The 22,655-nt window shown below is 38.4% G+C and overlaps 1 protein-coding gene across 5 annotated transcripts in view; it reads right to left on the bottom strand.

The window, feature by feature from the left end:
• fgf12a (fibroblast growth factor 12a) overlaps positions 1-22,655 on the bottom strand; it is a 218,238-nt gene that overhangs the window by 153,382 nt on the left and 42,201 nt on the right. For 2 of the 5 annotated variants that reach the window (XM_067454394.1, XM_067454393.1), the window contains exon 2: positions 5,083-5,193. In XM_067454394.1, the coding sequence (XP_067310495.1) occupies positions 5,083-5,193 (111 nt within the window). Of the gene's footprint in view, positions 1-5,082; positions 5,194-11,752; positions 11,801-12,719; positions 13,631-22,655 lie in introns of those variants that run through there. The other 3 variants (XM_067454391.1, XM_067454395.1, XM_067454392.1) reach the window with 3 other exon arrangements.

The raw sequence follows: 22,655 nt of genomic DNA, 5'->3' as shown, positions 1-22,655 counted from the left end.
AAGTCTTTTCTGCTTTGTACCAAAGACTGTTCTAGATACAGATGCTGTTAGGGGATTGGAGTGACCTGCAGGGCCCAGGAGAGTTAATTTGTTCCGAAGCTGTCCCCTCAGAGAGGACTGTTTGTCTGTTCTGAAAGGGCATTGTTGTAGAATTTTAATACCCATGGTGAAAATAAAGTTGATACAAAATAAAATATTATTATAATACTAAAAACATTTTCTATACTTTGTTGCCATACCATTTATCTGTAGATTTGACTGTTTCTAATAAGAACCAATTTTAATTAATAAACAATGTGAATACTTTAGCATGAATAATTAGATCCTTTTGATCCTTTTAAAACATTCTGTTTTAGGATTCATTTTATTTGAATATTATTCTATTCTTGTATTTAAAGTGTGTTTTCTCTGTTGTTATGTAAACTTGTAGAGCGCTTTGAGAGCCTATAAAATATATAAAATAAATATAATAATATAAAGTAAATGTATTATTATTATTATTATTATTATTATTATTATTAGTATTATTATTATTATTATTTAGGCAGTCAGTTATTCCGCAGGAGGAAACAGCACAAACTGTAGAAAATGCAAACATTTTACACCTGCGTGATACCCAGAAATTTTGAATATTCCGATCTAATAGGATTTCTGACCTGTAAGGTTGCCAGAATAATAATCATACACTGTTTGTTAATAGGCCAGAGGAAAACTGGTACCCTGACTGAGCCTGGTTTCTCCCAAGGTTTATTTTTCTCCATCATACACTGATGGAGTTTTGGTTTGTTGGCACTGTCACCTTTGGCTTGGCTTACTCAGTTGGGGACACTCAAATTTTGATTATTGAATTTATTCAACTAAATATCCAAATAAAATGAATTTATTAGGTCTTAATTAATCGTATAAACTATAATACTGATCTGTCAACATTGTTGCTATATGATAAAATAAAATAAGCTGATAACATTTCATTTGATTCAGCTGTATAGTCGAATCAAATTTTGTTGCAATATTGTCCTGTTTAACACTGTGAAGCTGTTTTGAAACAATCGTCATTGTAAAAGCGCTATATAAATAAAGTTGATTGATTAATTGATTTCTTGAAATGCCAATTAAAACTGTTTAAAGGTGCCGAATTTGCCGAACTTGAATTACCTTGCCATAATGAAATAATAAGAGTTCAGTACATGGACATCACATACTGTGAGTTTCAAACACCATTGCCTCCTACTTCTTATGTAAATCTTGTGAATCAAAAACACCACAGAAAAAAAGTGCTTCTCAACATAAGGCCAACCGTGACGAACTGACAAAGCCGAATCATTGAGACTGCAGGTAAATAAGACACTCGAAGATAGCAAAAACGGCAGCTCTTATGACACCTGTCATGTTTAGGCTGTGCAGGGGACGTGAGGACTTTTCATATGTCAAAAGTCATGGTTGAGGTTTATTATAATCGGATACCACAACAAATCGTTCGTTTGTTCGGCCCATTTCAAGCAAGCTTCACTCAGCGTCTTAAACTGAAGAAAGGGGCAACTGTATTCCTGCAAGCAGTAAGTAGTGATTTATCCACTTATTGACTAGCTGTTTAAACAATTTCTGATTAAACTGAAAGTTTCTTAGAGAGACCGCATTGTCTAGATGATGCAAGATGCTAGTACAGTAACAATTTGTAAGTACCATACAAAACTAAATAGTGCGTCTAATGACAAAGTTAAATATTATTTTGTATTACAAAATAAAACCTTAGATTAGTTGCTTACATATCGTTCACTTGATCCCTCTAGAAAACGTCACCTATTTCATCATATAAGTTAAAAAGATTTGTAAAAATATAAGTTATATATTTATATTTTTGAGAACTGAAGTAGGCCTATGATGTTTTTGCATGCTTGTATTAAGAGTACTACAGAATCACTGCATAGCCTAGATTGTGACTAACGTTGTATAAACATGCAATAGTCTTAAATATAGACTGAATGACACTTAGCAGAACATCTCAAATAGAGATTCCTGAAATGCAGCTTACTTGTTTATTGGTGTTTTCAGATCATCCGCGTGCGAGAGAGAGCTCACGTGCATATGGTTGCCAGATTGGACATGTTTAGGTAAAACATTGGATGTGTTCTTTTCACAGAAAAGCTCTGTTTGGGGGATTTAAATGACTGAAATCTGGCACTAGCCGTACAAACGCGAGCTCTTTCTCATGTGCGGATGATCTGAAAACACCAATAAACAAGTAAGCTGCATTTTATCAATCTCCATTTGAGATGTTATGCTTAAAGTGTCATTCTGTCGGTCTGTGTTCTGTCAGGATGGTCAGGACTCATGAGCCGCTTCGCTGAACAACTGAACTGCTGTGAGCTGTGAGCTGTTGAAATAAGCCAATCAGAGCAGAGCTGAACATTAATATTCATGACTCTTCCAAATAAGGCCAAACAGAGCATTACATCCTAGGAACAATTTATAAGGTTGTAAATGCACCCGTAAAACTATATCTGGACAATTTTTGCTCTTAAATAAGCCACATACCCTCTATGTACAGGTCCTTCTAAAAAAACTAGCATATGTGATAAAAGTTCATTATTTTTCACAATGTAATGATACAAATTAAACTTTCATATATTTTAGATTCATTGCACACAAACTGAAATATTTCAGGTCTTTTATTGTTTTAATACTGATGATTTTGGCATACAGCTCATGAAAATCTCAAAAAATTAGCATATTTCATCCGACCAATAAAAGAAAAGTGTTTTTAATACAAAAAAAGTCAACCTTCAAATAATTATGTTCAGTTATGCACTCAATACTTGGTCGGGAATCCTTTTGTAGAAATGACTGCTTCAATGCAGCGTGGCATGGAGGCGATCAGCCTGTGGCACTCCTGAGGTGTTATGGAGGACCAGGATGCTTCGATAGTGGCCTTAAGCTCCTCCAGAGTGTTGGGTCTTGTGTCTCTCAACTTTCTCTTCACAATATCCCACAGATTCTCTATGGGGTTCAGGTCAGGAGAGTTGGCATGCCAATTGAGAACAGTAATACCATGGTCAGTAAACCATTTACCAGTGGTTTTGGCACTGTGAGCAGGTGCCAGGTCATGCTGACAAACGAAATCTTCATCTCCATAAAGCTTTTCAGCAGATGGAAGCATCAAGTGCTCCAAAATCTCCTGATAGCTAGCTGCATTGACCCTGCCCTTGATAAAACACTGTGGACCAACACCAGCAGCTGACATGGCACCCCAGATCACTGACTATGGGTACTTGACACTGGACTTCAGGCATTTTGGCATTTCCTTTTCCCCAGTCTTCCTCCAGACTCTGGCATCTTGATTTCCGAATGACATGCAAAATTTGCTTTCATCCGAAAAAAGTACTTTGGACCACTGAGCAACAGTCCAGTGCTGCTTCTCTGTAGCCCAAAGTGGCTTTACTTGGGGAATGCGGCACCTGTAGCCCATTTCCTGCACATGCCTGTGCACGGTGGCTCTGGATGTTTCTACTCCAGACTCAGTCCACTGCTTCTGCAGGTCCCCCAAGGTCTAGAATCGGTCCTTCTCCACAATCTTCCTCAGGGTCCGGTCACCTCTTCTCGTTGTGCAGCGTTTTTTGCCACACTTTTTCCTTCCCACAGACTTCCCACTAAGGTGCCTTTGATACAGCACTCTGGGAACAGCCTATTCGTTCAGAAATTTCTTTTTGTGTCTTACCCTCTCGCTTGAGGGTGTCAATGATGGCCTTCTGGACAGGGTCGGGTCGGCAGTCTTACCCATGTTTGCGGTTTTGAGTAATGAACCAGGCTGGGAGTTTTTAAAAGCCTCAGGAATCTTTTGCAGGTGTTTAGAGTTAATTAGTTGATTCAGATAATTAGGTTAATAGCTCGTTTAGAAAACCTTTTCATGATATGCTAATTTTTTGAGATAGGAATTTTGGGTTTTCATGAGCTGTATGCCAAAATCATCAGTATTAAAACAATAAAAGACCTGAAATATTTCAGTTGGTGTGCAATGAATCTAAAATATATGAAAGTTAAATTTTTATCATTACATTATGGAAAATAATGAACTTTTATCACATATGCTGTTTTTTTGAGACGGACCTGTAGATATCAGAAAACAATTTAACATATTGTTTTAACTCATTCTAGGGCACCTTTTAATACTTACCCTATATATATTGTGCCCAATGAACTGTTTGACAATTGACAATTACGGTAGAAATGCTCAATTTTTAAATAGATCACTCAAAAATGTTTAATTTAAAATTCTGTCATAATGTATTCCTTCATGTCGTTCCAATCCCTATGTAAAGATATACACAATATTGCCAAAAGTTTGGGACTAATATGGAGTTGGCCCACCCTTTGCAGCTATAACAGCTCTACGGGCAATGCTTTCCACAAGATTTAGGAGTGTGTTCATGGGAGTTTTTGACAATTCTACTAAAAACGCATTTATAAGGTCAGGCACTGATGTTGGATGAGAAGGCTTGGATCACAGTCTCCGCTCTAATTTATCCTAAAGGTGTTCTATCGGGTTAACATCTTCTGCGCACTGTGTGCCTCAGCATGCACTGGCCCCGTTCTGTGATTTTACATGGCTTTTATGAGTTGCTGTTGTTCCCAATTGCTTCCACTTTGTTATAATACAACTAACATTTGACTGTGGAATATTTCAAGAGTGAGAAAATGTCATGAATGGACATCTTTGTGGAACAAGTGAGTATCCTGTCCTGTAGAGTTTATTTCCAACCCTGATAAAATGCAAATAAACCAGCTAATCAGTCTTACTAGGGCCTAGCAAGACACTGATTGGCTTGGTTAATGTGTGTTTATTTGGGGTTGGAGCTACTCTGCAGGGCAGTGGCCCTCCAGGAATGAGTTTGGAGAACCCTGCCTTTAAGGATTGTGTTGTTACAAAAAACAGAATTTTATAACCAAACCAACCCTGAGTAATGTTCACAGAGGTACTGTGATAGCATTGTGATAACAGGTCTCCCCTATATGCAGGTAGTGTGGTACAATAAAAATGCTGTATGTGCAGCACATTTGGTGCAATTCCACAATCCCATCACTCACTGTTGTCGCTGTTCTCATCCTTGATGCCATCGATGGATCCGTCTGGCTGCATCTGCAGGTAAAAACCCTGCTGGCTGAACAGTCGTGTCACAATGCCTTTCAGCTGCGGCTCTGGAACAAATAAACACACAGCCCCGCCCCCAACCCACATTTTCATCAGATTCCACCCCAACACATTGCAATTTTTTTCATCATGTCAACAGCAGCTAGTTAAGAAAAAAAAAGTTTTAAAGAAATTTAACATGAGCTCTCGACTTCTTATCCAGAGATGGCAGTGAATGTGTTTGTGAATGGCTGTGTTGATAATGCTCTGCATATTTGCTTTCTGCGACCTCATTAATCAGTTTCACTATGGACACCTGGCATTTAGAAGACCAGCTGTAGCCATAACAGGTGGGTGATCTGTACAAGCAGGTACAATAAATGTTTAGAGGCAGGCCTGAGAGGTGAGGAGTGAAAAGGGCCACATGGATGACCTGGCATGCAGCAAAGTCCCACAGCTTTCAAGACCAGAGCTCAGAAGAGTTGTGAATGTCCATGATGGTCATGATCAGCTATTCATCATGGGCCTCATCTATCCACTGCAGCCCCAGTGTCTCTGACAGGCTGGAAGGGCCATCAATCACACAAACGAGCCTGCCTGCATCCATCAGGAAGAACATTACTTAATCACATACAGAATCCAAACCTCTATAAATAAAGACTGGCATATAGGGGCCCCCATAGGAAGTGACTCTACCTGGGGGAAAAGTTTTGGGGTAAACACATGTATGTGTGTGAATCTGTCTCTTGAAATCATGTCCAGGACATAATTTACCCAGGGGAAAAAACAGAATAAAGAAATATAAGACTTTTTTTTTTTTTTTTTCACAGTGACATTTTTATTCATGGAGATCATGCAGAATTCTGCTATTATTAGTTATTAGCCTTAGCCTCAGATGTCATTGGGATGAACCTGATGTTAAAAAGTGTTAATAACACTGTGAAAAAAAACTCAATGTGGTGCTCGCTCTTACAGACACATACCTGAAACGTGTGCAAGGAAAGCTACGTGTCTCACCATGCGATGGCGAATTCAGTTCTCTTTCATGTCTTATTGCACTTTAGTGCTTTAATACACACACAACTGTCAAAATGGCCATCATGTGGAGAATCCATGTGAACACAGACTGTTAAGAGAAATGAAACAGCTTGGTGTAAACCCAATATGTATAAGTATACAGGAACTGTGTCTTAAAATGGCAGCGGCCTTGTTTATACTCGCCAGGAGAGTGAAGGTGTGCACATCAAAAATTACATCATAACCGTGTGGACGGATGTGTGCCAGATCCCATTTTGCATGGTGGTGTGCACTAACTTTTTTTGTGACTCTGTCCTCCGTTTTCTGAAGATGTATGACTTTCTGGCCGAGCAGGTATGTCTCTGCATGTGACCAGCACCCATTTTCACTTGTCTAAATGAATTGCTTACATTTACAAAATGAGCCCTTTATTAGCAGAAATAAAATAATTTTAAGTAAAATAAAGGTCCATGTTTAAAAATAAAAATGTTAATGAAATTAATTGAAAATGTTTAATTTAATAAAAAAATATTGATGTTTAATTTAGTTGTATAAATATATTCTCATATCCATATATTTTGTTCTAATGTCACAAGTAATAAAGGTTCACAATTCTTTGGTTCTTTTGTAGCATGGGTTTGGTGAAGTGAAATAAAAAACAAACATCACATGTGTAACTGCGGCTCTCTTTGTTGTTAAAGGGGGGGTGAAACACTCAGTTTCAGTCAGTCTCATGTCAATCTTGAGTGCCTATAGAGTAGCATTGCATCCTGCATATCTCCGAAAAGTCTTTATTTTTTTTATAATTATATAAGAAAGATGCGCTGTTCCGAGTCTTTCCGAAAAAAGCAGAGCGGGTGGGGGCGTGTCGTGTGAGCGGAGCTAAATAATGACGTGTGCTCGCTGCTGCTATTGTGTTGAGTCGAGTGCGTCGTAAAGCTGTGTCATCCCTAACAGCGGGAAAAAAAACTTTATTCAAAATTAAAATATGGCTTTTAATCAGATACAGCCATACATCTATGATCCGGAATCAGACCCAGAGGCTGCAGTTGAACAAGAGCAGCAGCAAAAAACGACTAGAGCAGGACGTCTCTATGTGGTACAAGTTATACACTAACTATATAATATGCTTAGCGGCTTGTGTTATTTACATATTTATACTTGAATTATATCGTCGTATTTTTGTCTTTGAAGGTGTACATGTGGGAAGTGCAGTTGTGCACGTGTGTTTGTGTGTTTACGCATGGTTTGTGTAGACAGTAAGCAGACTGGTTTTGCACGGCAGGTTAAGTTAGTGTTTACATAGAAAGACACGGAATAGTAGCGCATTTGAATGAAGAAGCGCGCTTATTTAGTTCAACATATTTCCCCACTCTTTGTGTATTGTTGTTTGGAGTGCTTTTACAATACACAAACATAAAGTTACACATATAGTGGCCAGCTAAACAAATGTACACGCACTACACATGGCATGCTCCATTGATCAATTAACTATACGTGATCATGTTTGGGCTACTTGATGAGCATAGGCAAAAACACAGACATTTGAAGCAGTCTCACTCACCGCCTGCGGTTCTAACGTTGGGACTGCTCCATCCTTCAGCATTAGGCGATCGGGAAAATCCGGCGTCGAGATGGGCCTTGTTTATGAAACAGTCGGCACCGAAATGCAGCGAACAGATATAAACATTCGCGCAACTCAATTGCTGATCCGGAAAAGCAAATTACATCCACTGTTGCCTTAACGCGGGGTTTTTGGGGAATCTGTGCAGGACTGTCTTGGTCTGGCAACCAAAAACGCACTTTTTTGGTGACATTGTTATGTGCACATCACCTGTCCAGCATCCTACAAGCCAGCGCTTTGATGGGCGTAGCCTGTTACTTTCGCTCTCTCCCTCTCTCTCTCTCACGCGCTTCCGGTAGAATTGTCCGTAAGGCCCATACAAGGAAATTCCGCCCCCATTAACGTCAAAGGGGACGCATGATCTCAAAAAACTTGCCGAAACTTATGACTAACCGGAAGTAGTATTTTTGACAAAGAAATACTCCCATCAAACGTCCACCTTAACTTTTGAAACTTTGTCTATGTTTAGTATGGGATTCCAAGTCTTTAACAGTGTAAAAAGATCAGTATGCATGAAACAGCATTTCACCCCCCCCTTTAATGTTAATCAAACAAAAGAGAAAATAACTTACTACTTTTGAATGAATAACTTTTGTAGTTTTAATAATTATGAATGTATAATTCATTCTTACCTTGAAGACTATGCAGAATTTTTTTTTTTAAATCTGATTTTGTATGTTAAATAAACCCACTGTACTTGAATTTTTTTATTAATTAATTTAATATATTTTTTTTGTTATATTGTATATGTCCTGTTGTTTGTAATTAGCTTTTTTATTCTAATTTTTAATAACAAAAATACTGGATCCCACTTTATATTAGGTGGCCTTAACGAACTCCTATGCACTTAAATTAAAATTAATTATTTGACACAATGCACTATATATATATATATATATATATATATATATATATATATATATATATATATATATATATATATATATATATATATATATATATATATTGTACTAATATTGTAATAATAATACCTTACACCTTAACCAACCCTTAAACCTCCTCAAACCTCCAAAACTGTCCCTAACCTTACCCGTATCCCAGCTCAATAGCAGCAAATGTGTTTTGCAATACAATATGAGCACAATAAGTTAATTGTACTTAAATATAAGAAGCTTAGGCCACCTAATATAAAGTGGGACCAAATATTGTGATAGATATTGTTACCGTGAAATAAGAGTTTGTCAATATCACCCGTAACACTTTATTTTAGGGTTCATTTCTTGCTATTAACTAGTTGCTTAATATTATATAATAGGACATTGGCTGTTTATTAGTACTTATAGAGCAAATATGTATACCATGTTCCCCATACTAAAGTGTTACCAAATTGTGCACACCTATAATACAATATTGTTTTAGTAAATTTTAAATAAAAGGTTAAAAGGAACACTCCTCTTTTAAAAAAATAATAAAATAAAAAATAAAAAAACAGGCTCATTTTCCAAGTCCCTTAGAGTTATACAGTTGAGTTTTAACGTTTTTGAATCCATTCAGCTGATCTCTGTATCTGGCGGTACCACTTTTAGCATACATCATTGAATCAGTCCATTAGCATCGGTCTCAAAAATGACCAGAGACTTTACTTTTTCAAAGATAATATTTTTCCTATTTAAAACTTGACTATTCTGCAGTTACATTGTGTACTAAGACCAACAGAAAATTAAAAGTTTAGACTTTTATATAGATATAGATAGGACCTATTTTCTCATTCCTGCGTAAGAATTATGAAACTTTGCGGTCGTACTATGGGTTTCAGCGGTGCGATGATATTACGCAGCGCCTGAAAGTAGTCCTCAGATAGGTAACTTCCAATCCGACATTGCAGATAATGCAGAGTTGCAGCCGGCAAATTTTGTAGTGGATTTACTCTGCGATTATCCATGGTTCTGTGTGTTATAAGAGCTGTGATAGTGAGTCGAAGGTGTATACAACCATCATGTTTCACGGAATACCAACGAAAACAAGGAACGAAAGAATCAGTGGTTGACTGCTCTGAACCATAGAGATTAAAACAGCTGTAGATTCAAACAAGAAACTCTGGGATATGGTCAGACAGGGCAAAGTGTATCATCCCCCATGGCTGTAAGTATAACATTATTATTATTTTTTTGTTAGCTTGAATGACCAGATTGAAAAGCACTGCTGTTGTCTTTAGCTAACGTTACCTGTGAATGCAATCACTTAACGTGGGGGTTTGCGTGGCCAATTGGTTTATACAGTATATAACGTTAGTAGTTTTGTTGTAGAGTTCTGGTGAGGTAGTGTATAGTTTGATTAAAGTAGAATGTTAAAGCCTTATTTGATCAGTTATTGTGATTTATGAGTGATAGGTGACAGGGCGCATGTTAGTTGAGTGACAGAGAAAAAGAGCAGAGCGCGAGCACTCTCTCTGTCTTCGTCTTAGCATATTTCATTCACATATTACGTTAACAGTTAGTCAAAATCAAAAGGTCGGAAGACCGAATCCATGTCGGACCATTTTTTCCTTGAATTTGGACTCTTCTCTGACTCACCAGTTTGAATCTGCTCTCCTCGTCCCTTCTGCCCAAGTCTGTTCAGCCACACTTTCTCTTTCACATTTCAAAAGCTTGTCTTCAGTGTAACTGTTATTCCGGTTCAAATAGATAAGGTTCGGGATCTGCACCAAAGTAAATATCTTCTGAAGCGTCTCTCACAAACGTCTCCATGGTTACAAGGCTCGCTCTCTCGGCAAGCAGATTGTCACGCTGGTATGTTGAAAGAAGTTTGCCTATTTTCAGGCGCTGTGTAATATCATTGCGCCGCTGCACCCATGATGGCCGCAAAGTTCCTATGCAGGAATGGTAAAGTATAACGGTCTAAAAAAATTGATACATTTCATTTTTAATTTATCTTAGTACACAATGTAACTATAGAAGTGTCAAGTTTTAAATAGGAAAAATATTGAAAGTCTTTGGTCATTTTTCAGCACTGATGCTAATGGACTGATATGATTCAATGATGTATGCTAAGCTATGCTAAAAGTGGTACCGCCAGAATGGATGGACTTGGAAAATGAGCCTATTTTCAAAAAAAGTGGAGTGTTCCTTTAAAACACTACAACAAATATAAATGATGTATACATTATTTATAATATAATAATTAAATGAAACAAAGAGTTTCTTTATTACAGTAATGAGGATGCTTTTTTGCATTACAAAATACATTTTTGTAGGCATTAAAATAATGTCACTATGTAAAAAAAAAAACCAAAAAAAACAATTTGAGTCTCTTTTTTTTTTTTTTTTTGGGGGGGGGGGGGGGGGGTCCAAATATGACTTGGACATGTTCCTGGCAGATTCTGTGCGATTCGTGTACATGCATGTCTCTACTCATGTAGCAATGTATGCACTCAATGTATAAGCATGTGTCTATTCACCTGAGATAATCCATGTCACTTTTTATCAACACTGTTTTCATATTTCCCATACAATGCAAACACAGTATAATTCTGTTGAACCATACATGTTCCATATTGCCTCATTCCAGAAACAGAAAAAGTTAAAATCGTATGTGTTGATAGATGATGCCATGATCATGAAATGGTGAATGGTCACCTTGACTATAAGTCACCACAACTGACAGGAGAAACATGACACATCAGCAGCACAGAGCAAACACGAGCCTCACTGCACGGAAACAGAATGAGGGAACAGAGCACACATGATAAGGGGGACAGAAACATAACAGGTAGAGAGAGAGAGACCTAGAACAGGGGCTCAGATGGAGTAAAGAAAGGACAAAAGAAAAAGGAGGGAGAACCAGAGAGAAGGCATAAGACATACATAAAAATAATACAAAGACAGAGAGAACAATAGTCGGAAGCATACTACAAGGACAAGGCAGACATCGGCGACTGCCGTTAGACAGGAGCTAGTCCCCCATGAGCACGAAATGGGGTGGGTAACTGGAAGACACAGCACATGGATGGAGACTGAGCTACTGACCTAGCCTGACGCCCTTACGGGACACCTGTGGAGGTTTCGAGGGCGCATCTTACGGGGGAGAAGGAAAAACAACATTTTTACAGACAAATTCTATTCTACATAATACGTCAAATAACTGATCATATGTTGGGAAGAGGGTATGCGCTAGTCCTACATCCTGAAAAGGTTTTTTTTTTTTTTTTTTTTTTTTTTTTTTTTTTTATCGTTTCACACGCTTCGTGCTATTTTCTGTGAGCCGAAAAAGGACGATAGCGTGGTTCAGTTGGCAGTGAGACCGTGTCCATCAATAAAACTAACTGTACAATCCCTCTCTACACTGCAGTAACAGTCCCTGTTGGAAAATCCAGCTTAAGCTGCTAAATGTGTTTTGTAGCTGTGGTTTCTAGTTGGTCTAAGCTGATCATTATTGTGTAAAATCCAGCTCGACCAACTGGTAGCTGGTTTGTTGCTGTTCGGTCATATTTCAAAACACATTTGCCAGTTTATGCTGGCTTTTTCATCAGGGAAACATTTACTACTAAACATTTCATCTAAGAAAGCCCTGCTGCACTGCAGTGCCTCTGGATTCTGGCTATTACAAAATTGCATTGTTGCACTACATAACGGGCAAACTTGTCAATTGCATTCTTGCAGAAAATTATCTTTTAACAATTGCACAGCCTCTGATTAAAATGACAAAATGACAACCATTGATTTAATCAATAACATTAATAATGACATTAATAAAACATATATAGGCCTATATATATATAAATATCATATATATAAACATAAAACGATTTGTGCATTCAGTATGGCAAATCGTTTGGTGAATACCGATAGACAACACCTATGAAACAGGTGGGATTTTGGGGAGGTTGATTTGCAGTAAAATACAGTGGAGGATATATGCTCCTCCAGCGGATCTGTAGACTGCAGCAGAGGCTTCGGGTGGGGGCTGTAGTCTTAAAAAGCATCCAGCACTGACCTGGTCGCCGACGAACCGGTCTTTTCTTGCCGCTGCAGAAGCGGACTTTACTGAAGACCCCCAGGAAATGTCGCTCGCAGAGAGAGCGGGGGTCTTTGCTGGGACTGGGGCGTCGTTTGGAGGCAGAAACCCGATCGCTGTTGGATTCCCGCGCCTGGCGCTTCTGTCGGATCAGAGAACTGGCGATCGCGGCCATCTCGAGTATTCAATAAAATGAGCTGGTGCAGCTGCTAACGCAATAACTGGGGATAATTAATAGAACGATACTGAATTACCCGCGCAAATTCAGACAGCTCTCATTCCGATCCCTGCGAAAAATCCAGAGGATCCTGTGAATTAGGACTAAAATCTCATCCTCTTCTCAGACTATATCAGATGGTTGTGAGTTTCACATAAGATTACATAAAGCGCGTTTTCCGTTCTCCATCTTAGATGCAAAAAAACATAGATAAATTAAAAAGACGTCCTATGAAAGCGGGTAACCTGTCACGCAGGTATTCCAGGTGCCGATGACAGCAGAAGCGCAATTCCTCCTCCAAGCGACTGCTACATGATTCACATGTCGAATTCATTCCAGATAACTTTGCATGAATCCTGATAATAAATGGAGCCCGTGGCTCAAGAACGCGCGTTCTCAGGCACTATAGTGGTATATGAGTGAAGCGCGTTTAACTTCAGTAAACCTCTGAGCTCTCCAAATTATTTCACAGCTATTCATACTTCTTCTGGTCGAGTTCATCGCATTGTTCTCCTCGTCGAAACTTCTTATTCTGCCCAAAAAGAATTGCAATTTAAAGGTCAAGTGTCCAGCACAACGAGAACAGTGCGAATCCTTGCCAAATGTAAAAATGTTAAATCGAGACTAGTGCTGCCTACATCGACAATGAGCCAGTGAATGGGGTGTGATAGTCTCTCTCTCTCTCTCTCTCTCTCTCTCTCTCTCTCTCTCTCTCTCTCTCTCTCTCTCTCTCTCTCTCTCTCTCTCTCTCTCTCTCTCTCTCTCTCTCTACGCAATCATACGTGATTGAGGTTTGGATGAAGAATTCGCAGGAGTAAACGAGAGCGAGCTAGTGAAAGAGATAGAATACATTAGAGAGGAGGACTGTCCAACATATGGTTACCTCCTCTCTGGTTCATTATTTGTGCTTGAATGTGGCACATCCTTTGACAAATTCTGCTTGTCATTGCCTCTCATCGCCATCAGGGTTAATTTATCCCTACGTCTGTCTGTGTATTACTCGGACAGAAAAACACACTAATGATGTCCTCCTGTTTGTCACTGTTGTAATTGTTCATTGTATTTGGTGCTAACGTGGCAGCCTATAATATTAAGGTCTGGCTGATCCAATCCATTAACCGCCCACTCGGCAATCACTTTTCACATGAGTATGTCATTTTCATCCATTAACTGTTGCACAAAAATTCCCTACTAAATTTCCACACTGCTATCCTGTCTGAATAATAATAAAAAAAAAAAAAAGCCTGGATCGCAGCCAAATTACTGATTACCCTCATATGAATATCCTCTTAAACCCAGTGCTGAAGACGCCTTAGTTTAGACACTGTGAAACTAGTGTTTGATTATATATATATATATATATATATATATATATATATATATATATATATATATATATATATATATATATATATATATATATATTCAGTGAGGAAAATAAGTATTTGAACACCCTGCTATTTTGCAAGATCTCCCACAGAAATCATGGAGTCTGAAATTGTCATCATAGGTGCATGGCAACTTTGAGAGACGTAATCTGGAAGAACAAAATCAAGAAATCACAATGTATGATTTTTTTAACCTATTTATTACACTCCCAACTGTATCATACAAAAAATTATACATTGTGATTTCTGGATTTTTTTAAAGTTTATGTTTCTCACAGTGGACATGCACCTATGATGACAATTGCAGCCCCCTCCTTGATTTGAGAGCTTGCAAAATAGCAGGGTTCAAATACTTATTTTCCTCACTATACAGGTCCTTCTCAAAAAATTAGCATATTGTGATAAAGTTCATTATTTTCCATAATGCAATGATAAAAATTAAACTTTCATATATTTTAGATTCATTGCACACCAACTGAAATATTTCAGGTCTTTTATTGTTTTAATACTGATGATTTTGGCATACAGCTCATGAAAACCCAAAATTCCTATCTAAAAAATTTTTTGAGAAGGACCTGTATCAATAATGACAACCCTCTGAATAGATTTAAACAGAATTTATTAAAAAGGATTTAATGTCTTGGGGGACTAGATCTGCTATGCTGCTGCTGTAAGGAGAGAAGGCTACTGTCAAAACATCCACATAAATACAGTGAATAGAAGGAAGTAGGGAGAACCCTTATCAGATCTAGACAGGTGGTTCTGGGTAGGAAGGTGGACAGGTAGGAAAATACCCATGGTGCGCTACTCTGAGTTGAGCCAGTTCAGGGCAGAAATAAATAGGTTTCTGCAGATAGAACAAATAGATTGATTGGCCAAAGCAGTCTGCTTTTAGAGAACCAATCAGCTGCTCAGAAGAGTGGTTCATGATTTCAGTTTGAACTATACACTGACAACACTGATGTAGTAACAAGATTACCCTAATGTAGAAATATGTTAAGGCTATACTTTTGCAGAAGTCCAGTAACAAGTTAACACTTCTGCAGAGATATTCTACTTTAGAAATTAATGCAAAAACACAACATTCTCCTTTAGAGATACAGTCAGATCTAACTAGTACAGTTCAAAGTCCACAACACTGCAATTATGACATGCTCTGACTGTGCCTCACTGAAGAGATAAGTTCTTATACAACACTGGTTCCGGGGACCAAGTGATCTGCACATTTTGTATGTCTTCTTTATCTGACAACTTCAGTTCAGTTCTTTTCTAAAGAGCTGATGATCTTAAATGTGCACTATGTAGTATTTTTGCAGTAAAATATCCAAAATGCACTAGGCCAGTGGTATATATTTTGTTCAGTTGAGTACTTACAATATCCCAAATGTTTCCAACTATTTGTAAATTGTGAGAAAATTGCTATTTTAACCAATGACCCGGGACGTTTCAGTATAGCGTTTGAGGGAGTCGCCTGTCAATTGCGTCATATCTGCGTTACCCTCAGTTTCCAGTTTTAATAGCAGAAGCGCTTTTCCTAGCAGTGTGAACAAGTGTCACAGCAGCCACAGAGTAAATCAACTTTGCGAAAATCTAATTTGAGCCTTTGAAATATAAAAGTTAATTGTGATATAAGAATATTCTGTAAATTTTGCAGCTGAAAACTTCCTTGTTAGTCAAAGAAAAGATTTTATTGACAACAGGCCCAGCAAATGAGAGATCTAAGAATATGTCGACCTTTGACATCATAGAATGCAGAAACGCCGCCTCAACAGATAAATATGTACACCTACTTATGTAGCCCCGTGGAGCTAAACGGATCGTGCTACCGAGCAATAAACATGCCAAAGAGAGCAAGATATTGCTGTGCCTGGTTGCGGAAGAACACAGTCTCTGCATAAGCTTCCTTTTGATTCTAATATTAGGAATGAGTTGTTGAACTTTATTTTTAATTAAATTCTAGCTCACGTGCGTAAGACATTGCAAGTTTGTTTGCTTCATTTCACTGTGGAATTGCTTGTAAACAAGGCAGGTCAAGTTTGATTTGCAGACATATTGGCCCTCATTTATCAATCTTGCGTAGAAACGGGCGTATATGTTGGCGTAAGATTATGCTTACACTCCTCTCACCTCCTGATTTATGAAACTGTGCACACCTCTGCAATCCAGGTGTACGCAATACTTGCCCTTGATAAATGCCGCAGCTGAAAACAATCATCATTAGAATAACACGCCCCTAAATATTCAAGTCTCTGCCTCCCCCATGCCTTCATTTTACGCCATGGACACACGGAAGACGGCAAAGAAGCGAAAATTCTCTAAAATGAAGATCGGGCGCGTCTCAATCATCTTACTAGTCCACTAGTCAGGGCACTGATTAGGACATAAGTCAATAGGCTGACTCCCTGATCAGTGCCCTGACTAGTGGACTAGTAAGATGATTGAGATGCGCCCATCGAGACCATCACCAGGGAAGTGGAAAAAAACGAAATTGTTTTATTTGGGAGTTTAAAGAGTGGGACTGTTAATAGTGTGGAGGTTGAGATGCGCACTCCAGCAGTTTAAATAGCTGTTTGGATGATAAATTACCTATCACAATGCATTATTTTACAGCACATGTTTTGAAACAATTAGCATTTAATTTCGTATCACGGCCCATGTATTGGGGTGTACAATAGTAATGATGATGTGATGTGGAGTCATTCCATTCATTCACATTAATAATTGCATGACAATTTGTAAGATTCATTTTATTATTATTATTATGATTTTGATTATTAATGACACTTATTGTTATTTAGAAGAAGAATGTCGTTATTATTTATTTTATTATTATTATTATTATTATTATTATTATTATTATTATTATTATTATTATTATTATTATTATTATTTAAAAAAAGAAGAATGTAATTTTTATTATTTTGTCAGTCTGAATTATTCAGTCCCAATCTGTGCGCAGCTGCTGGGCCTAACCCTGAAACGTCAGGTAAAGCGCACGGCTCACAACTGGAGGAATACGTGCCTCAAATGCTTTGGTAGCCTTTAGTCACACAAATTAAACATTGAATATGTTGCACAAAAATAAACACAGAAGTTTATAATTACTATGTTGTTGTTGTTGTTTTTTTACAGTGGGTCATAATATAGCATATCTTTGTCAGTGCGTTTTGTGGTGTTAGGAATAGTTTTTCTGTGCATTTTCGCACTAACTCAAATATGCGTACACCACCTCCTGAGCTGGCGTAGGATTTGAGCGTGCCGTACACCAACGTCCATATTGATCAATCTCAAAGTCACCGGGGGTTTGGGTGTACGCAAGGTGTACGCTGGAAATTTGGGCCATTGAGATGAAACACAATACTGTTTCTTCTATATTGGATCCGACAGGAATGGTGTAACGTACTTATGAGTAAAACTATTTATTTTTTATATGTGATAGTATATGTGATAGGTTCATTGCGATTCGCGATCAGACTCGGACATGTATGGGCCAGGGGTCGCAAAGCCCAATGTCCTGGGGCTATGTGTTCCCTTTCGAGAGAGGTTCCTCGTATTGCGTATGGGAAAAACTCCTTTTCTCGAGAATATGAAGCAAAACTTTATTAACAAAGGTATCTAAAGCACAGTGCAGCTGCAAGGCCATAGCCCCGCGAGGAGCACTCTGATTGGCCTGGCCGCGGCAACTGCAGGAACCTATGGTGAGGTGGCTGAGAGGAGCGAGCCAATGGGGGCGCTCCAAGAGACCTCCGAAAAAGGGGGCTTATATTAGCATACAGGAGGCTATATAAGACCCTGATTCACCATAGGTGTCAGATTTTATCTCCTTCAGCGACACCATCACTGACCTCCGGAATCAAGCAAACCGCCGTCGAAAAGCAACCAGCGGAACATTCCTGCAGCCCTGAGGACGCCGGATTCCCTCCGGGTCTCCGCCTTCAGCCACCGGCGTTCCAGCTGCGCCATCCGGCGTTAAATATCCTTTATTCTGTGTGTCTATGTTGAGTGTGTGTGTGTTGCCGCTGCAACGCCACTTCTAGAGCTTACAGGCTTGTTCTATGCGAGGACTCTCTCGTTCCGCCGCGCCGTATAAGCGCTGCGGAAAGACGGAGCTCTTCTCACTCTCCCTCTTCTCTCGTTCCGTCGCGCTGAATAGCGCCGCGGAGAGAGAGATTGTTAGAGGACATGAGCAAACTCAAGCCGAAGCTCTCTTCACTCTGCCGCCGCGGCTCTTCTTCCGCCGCTACTGCAGATTTGTCCTCACTCTTCCTCTTCTCTTGTTCCGTCGCGCTACCGCCGCATTCTCCCTCCACGCTCAAAGTATATGTCTCCGCCATAGCAGCCAACCATGCTCCGATTGCGGCACATTCACTAGAGAAAGTTATCATATTGTATGTTTTCTTAAAGGGGCATTGAGATTGTATCTAGAGCACTCCGCCCCCTTCAGGCAGTCGGATCAGCTCTTCATTGCTTCGGTGGCTGCACTAAAGTTTGTGCTGTTATGAAACAGACTCTCACACTGGATAGTGGATGCAATCCCACTAGTATATAGGTCTAGAACCTAACCTGTCCTACAGGCATTAAAGCCCACTCCACTAGAGGCATGGCCTCGTCTTGGTCATGTGGCACTTCCATGGAAGATATTTGTGCGGCGACAGGCTGGGCCTCCGCCCACAGGTCCCAGCTTTACAAGCAGTGCTTTTCTCCGTCTAGGGCTCTATCTGCAGCCCTGGCAACACGATTGCTTATTGCGTTCTGCTTATATGACTTTCAATGCTTATGACTTTCCCTCATTCAGTTGGGGATTTTGGGTCAATCAGCACACACAGCGTTTTACATTGTGTTCCCATACGCAATACGAGGAACCTCTCTCGAAAGGGAATGTACTCGGTTACTTTCGTAACCTCGGTTCCCTGAGAGAGAGGGAACGAGTATTGCGTTCCGTGTCGTGTTCGTGCTTCTCAGGTGTCGCTTCAATCGATTTTAAAACCTGACACCTATGGTGAATCAGGGTCTTATATAGCCTCCTGTATGCTAATATAAGCCCCCTTTTTTGGCGGTCTCTCCGGAGCGCCCCTATTGGTTCGCTCCTCTCAGCCGCCTCACCATAGGTTCCTGCAGTTGCCGCGGCCCGGCCAATCAGAGCGCTCCTCGCGCTGGGCTATGGCCGTGCAGCTGCACTGCAATTTACATAGATACCTTTATTAATAAAGTTTTGCTTCATATTCTCGAGAAAAGGAGTTTTTCCCATATGCAATACTCGTTCCCTCTCTCTCAGGGAACCGAGGTTACGAAAGTAACCGAGTACGTTTTCCAGACAGATGGACTACCAAAACGTTAGCCGTTGAATCTTAAATAGTGAAATAACATTCCTTTCTTGATGTGCTCGTTCTTGTTCACTCTCTTGACTTGATGCACACACACGTGAGTGTGTGTGCAGTTTGAGCTTATATCTACCAATCGGATGGGCCAAATAATGAAAAATTAATATTCCAAACAATTGCGGGTGGGGGAGAGATGTAAATTATTCATGTTTGTTAGATAAAGACGTTTTGCGAGCCCTGTGAGCGAATCATTCTGGTTTCCACTTTCAAAACAATTCCTCATGTGAACTGACAGGGGAACAGAAGCTCATTAAATATGCAAATCTTATCCAAACCTAGCCATGGGTGTTTACTTCCAAGTCTTCAGTGTGGCACACTCATCAAAATAGAGGGTTTAGGAGAGAGCCTCAAAACCAGTGTAGAAAATAGCCTATTACTTATTTATTATGATGTTTTTTAATGTAAAAACCATGCAAACGTTATAAGTTGACCTCTGACAACAGATAACAAAATAAAAAAAGCCAATTCATGACAACTTTAAATAAAGGAGACATACGAAATGTGTGCACTGGGTCCCCAGTACCGGAGTTGAGAACCACTATTCTACAGCACTGGGTTTGAGAGGGTATGGTGGGGCAAACAGAGAAGGAAGGGTTGGGGTATTTAATGTCCTCATGTGGGGTAAACTCTGGTTTCTGACACTGCGGACTCTTAAGTGGTTGGATCACGTGGCTCTGACACAAAAAGCCTCTTGCCTCTTGCGAAATAGCAGCATTAAAGATTCACTCTGCTTTGGTAGTGTGCTTTCATCCTCTTCCAAATTTAATGTGGGACTAAGAATTCACTTCCAGCCATCTCCATGCATCAATATGGGCTTAATACAACGCAATTCAAGTATAGCGGCACTTTGATGTGCTTAATTTTATTGGTACTTGGCCTGAATTACTAATTCCCCAAATACCATAGAGAATCTGATAACAAAATTAGAAGATGGAATATATATGTCTTATGTAATAAATTACCATAAATTACTGAAACTGTTTAATGTAATGGAAGTAAGTCACGGATGAGAAGATTTACAACATTATTTTTGTCACATATATTAGTTACAAGTACCTCTATTTCAGAGGTCTGAACAAATGACACACAGCATTTTGTTTTCATTAATCCCTGACACAATGGGTACATGACATTTGTCACAATAACTGCTGTTTTATATTACCTCAGGAGAAGATGAGCTCCTCATGCAATTCTAGAACTATAAAAATTCAAAACAAAAAACTCAACAAATATTGATTGTCAGCAAGTTTTAAGGACAGGTTTACTCAACAGACCATGACAATGCGCCTACAACTTAAACCCATTAGTGTTCTGTGGATTGTGCTCAGTTATATAACACTAAGGCCGGGGACACACTGCAAGCGTGCCGTGAGCTTCTCGGCTGCATGGCGTGTCCGTTTTTATTTCGGCTCCCATGTTAACTGGTTAGAGCTTGCATACTGCCTGCGCGGAAAACGCGTGCATGCTTCAAATAGAAGAGACGCCTATTTTTCACACGACACGCGAGCGTGTTGAACGCGTTTCCAGGCAAAATAGAATAGGAAAAGATGTTTATATGTAATTTTGACACAAATACATATTAATAAATGACACTTTCATGTTTGAAAGTCTGTAGGTTAACATTAATGCAGAGATAGGCCTAATTGTAATAATAAAAAACAACATAATTATCGATTTTGAAATATTAAACCTGTCAATACAGAACGAAATATTGTGTAGTCTATTTTGTTGTTTTTTTATTATTACAATTAGGCCTATATCTGCATTTATGGTAACCTACAGACTTAATACCATAATACCATAATACATTTAAAGGACAATCCATGTTTTCAATCCATGTACAGGAGTTTTTTCCCTCACAGTGGGAGGTTAATATTTCATATTAAAGACATAGACATTGATATATTATATATATATATATATATATATATATATATATATATATATATATATATATATATATATATATATATATATATATATATATAATTATGAAAATGTAATTGAATGGCCGCTTAGACGCCATTCTGCTCCAGCGTATATCAACAAAGGCGGACTATGATGATGATAGCTCGCTCAATCAGGGCGCGTCTGATTTGATTCGCTGCCTGTCAATCAACAATAATAGGAGGGGTGTACGATAATGTGGCGTCCCTTGTGTAAAAGAAGTGTGCTTAATTGTATTGAAAGTGTATTTTTTGTGCACTTAATATATTTAAAGTATATTTTTTAAAAACTGCACTTGTAGATAATATGATATAATTAAAATTAAGTGCCACTTAAGTGTACTTAAAGAGAATACACTTTAATGACAATATTTCTAAACACACTTAAGTAAACTTTTTTAAAATTCACTTTGTAATAATATCGAATTAATTTGTATTTTTAAAAAGTACACTTTCATGACAATATTTATAAACACACTTTAGTGTACTTATAATAAGTGTACTTTGTCATAATAAATAATTAATTTGTACTTTAAAAAAGTACACTTTCATGACGATATTTATAAACACACTTTAGTGCACTTTTAATAAGTGCACTTTAAAATAATATCTAATTCATTTGTACTTTAAAAAGTACACTTTCATGACAATATTTATAAACACACTTTAGTACACTTATAATAAGTGCTCTTTGTAATAATATATAATTAATTTGTACTTTAAAAAAGTACACTTTCATGACAATATTTACAAACACACTTTAGTGCACTTTTAATAAGTGCACTTTGTAATAATATCTAGTTAATTTTCACTTAAAGAAAGTACACTTTCATGACGATATTTATAAACACACTTTAGTGTACTTATAATAAGTGTACTTTGTAATAATATATAATTAATTTGTACTTTAAAAAAGTACACTTTCATGACGATATTTATAAACACACTTTAGTGCACATTTATTAAGTGCACTTTATAATAAT

Source organism: Pseudorasbora parva, chromosome 9 (genome assembly GCF_024679245.1).
Source record: "Pseudorasbora parva isolate DD20220531a chromosome 9, ASM2467924v1, whole genome shotgun sequence".
NCBI lineage: Eukaryota > Metazoa > Chordata > Actinopteri > Cypriniformes > Gobionidae > Pseudorasbora > Pseudorasbora parva.
This window is presented reverse-complemented; position numbering and strand designations above follow the sequence as displayed.